The sequence below is a fragment of the Galendromus occidentalis genome, unplaced genomic scaffold (genome assembly GCF_000255335.2).
Source record: "Galendromus occidentalis unplaced genomic scaffold, Mocc_1.1 scf7180000076440, whole genome shotgun sequence".
Taxonomy (NCBI): domain Eukaryota; kingdom Metazoa; phylum Arthropoda; class Arachnida; order Mesostigmata; family Phytoseiidae; genus Galendromus; species Galendromus occidentalis.
In genome coordinates, this window is record NW_003804429.1 from 157,651 (window position 1) to 165,533 (window position 7,883).

The following is a 7,883-nucleotide window of genomic DNA, read 5'->3' on the forward strand; positions in this document are numbered from 1 at the left end:
ACGAGAAGAAACCGGGATCAAGCTCTCACTCTCCAGGAACTCGGATCTGATTCGCAGCGTTCTCGCCCATGGAATTGAATGAGGAGGAATTTTGTAGGAATCCTCCGCCGGAGAATGAGACGGCGATGCTAGCCCCGATGCCGGTGAGAACAACGCTGTCGGAGTCCGTATCCCCAGAAGTTACCCTTCGACGTTCTCCAAGGCGTCCTCCATGAAATAATCTTTGGCGTAAGTGTAATCATTCATTTGGAATAGTGCGAGCGATAACATCTATGAGCCCCATCGACCGCTATCGCGTTCGTGGCGCGCCCCGCACAAGCCGCAGGACTTGCCGTAGTGATGACATATTTTTAACGGAAAATAGAAACAGAGGCACGGCGCAACGAAACTCAAGGCGGTGAACGCGGCCCAGCGTTTTAGCTTCCGTCGCAGAAATTGACCAGAATCCTCGTCTTCATCGTCGTCGTCTTCGTCACCCACACAAGTGTATACGAGTCTCTGGGCACAGATGTGACACGTTACGTGCTCGATGATAGCCCTGATTGTATCCGGACCGTTGTTGCAAACTCCGCGTGGGTTATCCTCCACGGAGAAATCCGCTAAACAGTGCCGACATCTCCTGAATGTAGAATCGTCGCTCCCCCGACCGGGTTTGCCGCCCTTCTTCTTTATCGGGAGCGGCAACGTCGAAGGCGATCTAGACGGGAGCGGCAACGCCGGTTTCCCGCATCCACCGCCGGTGCCCGGTTGGCTCTGAAAGAGTCCCATCTCTTAGACATTCCCAGGATCGGATTTTTCATCTCTCAGCGTGAGAGAATATTTGACCGAATCAAAAAGAGTGGATGAGTTCATCATCTGCTTGAGATATCCGTGAAATCGGGTACCCATTCACAAGGAACCCACCGATTGTACTGTGTTGCTGTCAACGAAACAAAAATCGGTTTGAGCAGTTGAATGTCCGTAGTTGTAAGTACTGTGATGGCTGCTTAGAGAATTGCTATCGGCTCTCATTTCCCTATCCGGTGTCGACGAGGCTGGAGGGAACATCGGTGGAGGCGGCAGGGGAGGAGATGGAGATCCCGTGAAACTCGTCCCCGACACTGAGCTGATCGATGCAACAGATGGTGGCGCTGGTACAGCTCTGCGACGGAGGAGTACGATTCAGCTGCGGGGATCGATATCCGCGCCGAGGAATTAAAGCCCTGCGAGGCTTAACAGGGAAATCCATGCATTCGATCTACAGCGACGTCGAATTCGGGCTCTCGCGACTCACCTCGGCGGGTTTAGGTAGTTTATCCTGTGGAAATGGCCGCCATTGATATTTCCCACGGTAGATCCGAGCATGCTCGGATTCGGGCCACCTCCGCACGGAATCGGGGCACTGACTGTGTGGACTGGGAGCCGATGTCTCGAGAAAGCGCTTGCCGGACCAGCCGCGCGATCCGCACCCGCGGCAGTCATCCCGGCGGACGGCGAAGCCGTGGGAAGCTCAAGCGACATGAATACATCATCTTCAAATTGAAAGGAGTCCATAGCAGCAAGGAATTGACGGGGAAGATTATCGGCGATATCTGGAATAGATTCATTGAGTGGAGTCAGCGAGGGATCTCACTCCCGGTCACTGGTACAAGCCCGTGGAATCCGCTTTGACGCTCACAAATGAACATCAATATGATGATACTCACGGATTTGCAATAGCAGGGAAGATTTTCGTCGAGGTGCATGGGAAAGCATAGATATTCATTAGTCAGTGAGCAGCATATCCGAGGGAAGGGAATCTGAGTTCCTCATCCTCCCCGGATATGAAGCGAGCGATTGTTCGAACTGAGAAAGAAAAACCGACGACGGGGTAGGGAAAAAGGAGACGCGGAGGAATCTGTATTGAGGGGAACCTACGTTCGAAAAGATCATCGACGGCTGCATGAACGGCGTGGTCGAAAGCTCTTGCGTCAGAAGATGTCTGGAACGTCAACCCGTATTTCTTCTCCCCACTCTGCCAGTGGTGGAATGTTGGCATGACCTTGAAATTTGAATAATAATAATGATAATCCTGCCGCTGGCGAGAGTATATGTATTCCCGCTTCCGATGCTTATCCGAGCAGCACCGTCTCCCCTTCGCGTTTGATGAATTACTGAAAATTTCCGGAGCTGCGTGGGAACTAACCTTATTGTAGAGGAAGTCTTTGTTTATACCGCATGATAGAACGACATTTTGATCGCTGATCCGTTTACCATAGATTTGGTAATCGGTTTTGTAGCTTGTGTAATTACAACTGCCCTGATTCGGACCGGAAGTATTTTCCTCCTGCGGAACCAGCGAGAGCTTCTTGCGAACAGACACTTGCGAGAGCCCGCCTCCGCCCAGAGGAACCTGAGACCAAAAATAACGGTGTCATTCGCACATCTGATCATCATCATTGTCGAGCAAGCTCCTTTTTCGGCATTTTGAACAAGGGGGATGAGGTAACTTCGACTTATACTGCCAGATGAGGAAGACCTTAACTTTTTCCAGAGAAATGGGATATCGGGAGCAAATTTTCCCGGCTATCGTCAAGGAGAGGCGATGGAAGCGAACGAAGAGAATTCTGACATAGTTAGCGGCGCCCGTTCTCGAGGCCTGTCAAACTCACCCATCCTCCGGTGGAGTCATCGCGCACCATAACTTGGGCGCGAACCCGGATCAGGCAGTTGGTGTTATTCCTGCAAAGAGACGTCGTTCAGTATTCCCGCTAAGGACGACCCGAGCACCCCTTCGAGACCCCGCTTCGATGGAGCAGCTCCTTTCCTAAGAAAGACATTCGAACTCGATTCGTCGTGCGGACCTCTCCATTACTTTGCCGATTATCTGGCACTCATCAGCTGCCGGGAATCGTCATGACTGAAGCTTAAGGCCTGGTATTGTCCGCAGAATCGACCGAGCCTGCACCAAATGAGAGATACGCGCCCTTTTGGCACGGCGTTCCGTGGCTCGGAGGAGCCAGGGGGCTCGAAACGCAATCCTATGACGATATCGAAAGGCGAATACTCACCCGTCTGAGGGCTCGCTTGACATGTCTGCTCAGCCGTCAGGTGGGCCTCGATGTGACGAGTTTCCACGCGAATGGCACTCCTCTCATCGTACACATCCGTTCTTCATTGGGAACACCATTCCTCGACAACACTTCTTTTCCAGGCCTTCCTTCCGAGCAGAATAATTATTATCCCCGAATCGTCCGTCGGAACAGCGACTGACCGATGGTGGACTTCCGTTCACGATTGCGATCGAATCAAGCTCACAATCCTTCGATCATCCAATTGAGCAATGGTTGGTAGCTCGGTCTGACGAGCCTTGAGCAGAATGATCCCGTCTAGCCCATTCATGTCGAGCAAGAAGTCCGAGTTCGTATTCACGCCAGTATCGTTCGGGAACGACGAGACTGTTCGAGTAGTCAATGAGGTGACATTCCAGAATTCCTTCCCTCTGTTTTCGTGTCCTGCAGGCTATCGTCTCCGTCTCGACTCGGGGGGAGTGGATGCTGGAGAACACATCCTCGACTCGATGGATAATCGGACGGAAGAACCGACCAACGTCTCCGGTTGGCTGATCAACAGATAGATGCTCGCCAGTCGTGGGTCGACTGAAGTCACGGGTGGACGAAATCGACCGATTGACAGTTCAAATCGTCGTTCGGAGGTGAGCTGGATGGGCCATGTGGCTAATGACGATCCGAGTACGGGCTATGAACGTCAAAACAGCTTTTAAGCCCAATCGCGTGAGATCAGTTCGGCTTATTCCGTCGCCGACTACGACTTCGTACACTAGGGCAGGGCTCCCTGTATGCTGCTGCTGCTGCTGCCTCTCTACACTCACATACGCTCATACATGGACAAGGCACACATACCGAGCCACACTCTCTGCTGCTTCTCGGTTGCCGCCGCTACCGCCGCCGCCACCGTGCACGGAGGGTACGTATTCGATGCTACCGCCGCCGCCTCTTCGACAAACCCGGTAGAGTCCAACCTCCTTGCGGGTGAGCGGCCTCCTGCCAGCCGCTGGGGGGCCTCCTGCGTATCTTCCAGACAATCATCCCTCCCCTGTAAGGCAGCCCGCCGGCCCACCCGCGCGGGCAGACAGCCAGGCAGCGAGCTCAATGACGGCGCAATACGTTCGAGCGTCCTTACATCGCGTTTCGTATACCCTGTACGAGGAAGCGACGACGACGACGACGTAGCCTGTGACTCAGTGAGGCGGCTTTTCCAAACAACCTCCGACCCGGAGGCATCGAGATCCGCTCGCGCGCGCTCCTTCCTTCGCAACTCGATGCTTGCCGGCTGTTCCCCTGCCCGCCCGCCTGCCCCTCGGCCCGCTCGCCTGTCTGTCGATCCCGACTGAGGTCGTCGGTCCGTATATCCGTGACCGTCTGTGCGATGCTACCGTCGGCGTGACATCCACCGCCAAGCTGGAGGACACCCCCAACGGGCTTCGGTAGCGGCAACACCGGAGCTCTTTTCCTCCGATCTCAGCGGCTGCGGCTACGGCGGCTTCGAGTGCCACCTTCAGAGGGGAGAGAGACGCTGTAGACGAGACGTAAATGGGTTACGCGCACTTTCCCTTTACGATTCTCGACTCATTCATATCGTACTCCATTCACTCCGTCCCTCGGAATGAGCATGAAAACTGTTTTACGCGCCGCTGCGCGCGGCCGATTCCCGTTTGAGTGGCGGAAATTCCGTCTGGGTGCGCATCTTCTCTCTGAGGAAGTCATCGTATACGGATAAGAGAATGAGCGCGAGATGGAAATCTGTCACGGTGGGCTCGACAGCACTTGTCATCTCAGATTGATCTACACGATTGTATCGGCGCCAGAAACTCAAATGACTTAATCGATGCATGATCTCTCGGGAAGTGTCAGTAACAGCGACTCCTCCTCTAGTCATCCACGGATTTAGCGAATTAGCGATTGGTCCTCCGGTCAGATCCGTGTACAATATGGGCAACTGCTGATTCAGCCTCCTGAGAATTCGTGAGAAGTAGGTGAGAGGCGTCGGGACTGTTTTGACTGCCCCCGTGCCCTCGGAGGATTCTTGGACCCGCCACCGACCTCGCACCTAGCTGCCTGGGAAAAAATTCCTCTGGAGCTATCCTCGATCGAAGACCTCGTTTGATCCGGGTGTCTATACGCTGGGTTCCACAGTGAAATCTGTTCCCTTTCGAGCGACCCACATCGATCTTCCCTCGAAGATGAATTAAATGAACGGGCTGTCCGACACACGGGAAGCTCTCAAAAACTCGAGACGGGCAGGCTTTCCTCTTCGAGTTGAGTGAGTGGTAATACGATGCAGAATGGATGTGACCGTCGATGGCGGACATGGAGTTCAAATTCGAACGGCCTCCAGAAGAAAGCGGAACAGCGCACGCCGCGGAAGAGGAAGCGGCTGCGAGCCCGCTCACTCGAGTCCCGGCTTTTCGCGGAGACGAGGACGCGCTCGAGGCCGCACGGACACATCGATCCGCGTATTTCGCAGGTTCCGTATAAAGCTCCGTCTTGCCGTAGACGGGATCCTACGGCAAAACATTATGCGTATGGTCTCGATTTGCGGGGGAATCGGGAAGTCAGAGAGGGAACAACAGAGATACGCCAAGATAAAACACTCCATGCCAAACATTCCATACAGGATCCTTTCTTGATAGATCTCATATACCACCAATTCATCGTCGATCCGAAAAATCGTTCCTTATGTTCAAATTCTTCTGATCCGTCTCTTGACGTTTCACCATTCGTCACTCGCTTCCCCCTCTACGGCGGCCTCGTGTTGACAATCACCGAGGACGAAATCGGAGGGAGCGGCGACGCAGCCTTTCCCTGCGCGCAGCGCGGCGCTCATGTTGGATATTTCCAGAGGCTTCCAATTACCCATCGCTCCCGCGTGCGCTGGAAGCATCGAGAACTTGACCGAAGTTCTCCGTGATGAATCCTTCACCGAGGCAGTCTCCTCGATCTCCGCTCTCAGAGGATAACCGCGGTATTTTTTTTCGGCATGATCATCTGCAACGTCAAGAAGCCGAGTTAACACGAAAATCTACTCTTTCGGACACATAATGGACGAGAATCCACTCGGAAAGATACGAAGCCGTATCGACAGAACTCGATCACGCGCGGTTCGGCGGGAGAGAACTCACCGATTTGACGAAGTAGCTTGGTAAGCGACTCTCGGGATCCCTGAAGGTCCTGAACTCCACGACGCCGGGGCAGACTCGGGGAATCAGGTGGATGAGGTCTCTCAATTTATATGAGTGTAGATGAAGAAGCTCAGACAGTCTCGTCAAGAAAATCTCCGCGGGTAGCCAATGACCTGGTACCAGGAGCTCGGTTTCGGCTGAAGTGAGAGCATCGAGGAAGGGTGCGTACTGTGGAGAGGAGTCGATTCGTCGCGCTCAAAAACGTACGGTATCGACGAGTAAAATGAAACAATGTCAATGTTAAGTGTATCCAGTATGAAGCTCCCTTTCCAGGAGCTTCTCGTGTCCGGGAGGAGTCGATAACTTCTTCCGGCCGAGATGCCTCTCGAACGCTCGACGGAGACCTCGCTTTACGGCTTGTCAAGAGATGTTGAAGAGGAATGCTGAGAGGCCACCGGAGGATCATGGGGAGCTCCACCGATGCTCTAGAACCTGACCGTTCGATTGATCCTCTGAGGATTCTGTACCATTGGATTATCATTGTACTGACCATTTTTGTCGTTCCGGCTGATTCCGCAGTTTGGGGTCTTCTCAGCGCTGGCTCCGGCGGGGGCACTCGATATACTCCGCGCCTTCAGGGCCGGGTATCGAAACCTCAAGGCACTGTCGACCTATCGAATGAGAGATTTCGAAGCTATACCCAAGTGAAGGGAGACTTCTTTTCAACAAGAAATGTTTCAACTGCACGCCACCAGCGCCAAAATTATTCCTCACCCGCTTGATGGCCCTACTCGAGACTGTTTCCACACAATAGGCTGTCCGAGTAGGGAAGTTCAACTGCTGACGCGCGCACCTGACTCTTCCTCCGTCCTCAAGCACGTATGAGCATCATAAGGCACAGGCTGAGCAGTCGTCACGACCTATCCGTCTCTCAAGTCGTTCTGCGACTCTCATGACATCTTACACCCTCTCTGATTCAGAGAAAACAACGACGACGGTTGGCGAAGACGACAGCGCCCCCTCACCCTCACAGTCCCGAAGGATTCGACAACCATGGAAACAATATTCCGTTACGAATGACTCATACGAGAGGCGACGGAGGATCCTATCCCGATGGAGCCTCCTTCCGAGTAAGTTGATCATGCTCCTCGCCGGGCTAGCAAGTTGAAGCGTCATACAGTCTTCCGGAAGACCGAGGAATCGCGGTCACTCAGCAAAGCTGCGTCTCCGTCTCCCATCTCACGGACCGATTCGGGGGCGAACATGGCATTTTCTCCGGCAGGAGAGACGAAATTCGCCCATTTCTCGCGCACAATCCGCACGATGCCTCGGTCTCGACTTCATTACTCCATTTCCCGTTCTTGGGCGGCGGCGATCCCCTCCGTGAGGATGAGAACTCTCCGATATCTCTGGTCATCGTGCGGTGGAGCTTGGAGTTCGACCCTCGTACCGGTACTCGTACACGTACGACCTCGAATGTGAAAGTGACTCGCGCCTAGAACAGCCATCTTGGAGCTGTCCTGTCAGAATGAATCCAGGGAGGATGGAAGATGGGTATCTGGGGGCAATATATTCCGAGCGCTGCCCCGAAAACTTATCGTATTACAACGGACGCAGAGCCCTGCCAGGCAAGCGAGATCGTTCCTGTACGCAAAAGCTCAAACCAAGAATGTCCGAAGCAGCCTGGGAGACGCGTGCAATGAAGACTCCCGCTCCTGAGGGA

The 7,883-nt window shown here is 53.8% G+C and overlaps 1 protein-coding gene across 1 annotated transcript; it reads right to left on the minus strand.

Annotated features, from left to right (window-relative positions):
- Positions 1-270: 270 nt before the first annotated feature.
- Positions 271-3,052, minus strand: Spred (Sprouty-related protein with EVH-1 domain). Its single transcript, XM_018641996.1, has 7 exons — positions 3,030-3,052; positions 2,631-2,700; positions 2,165-2,371; positions 1,897-2,020; positions 1,274-1,511; positions 904-1,141; positions 271-753 (listed from the first exon to the last, which is right to left on the minus strand). Exons 1-7 carry the CDS (start codon positions 3,050-3,052, stop codon positions 271-273), a joined length of 1,383 nt encoding a protein of 460 aa, XP_018497512.1.
- Positions 3,053-7,883: the final 4,831 nt, after the last annotated feature.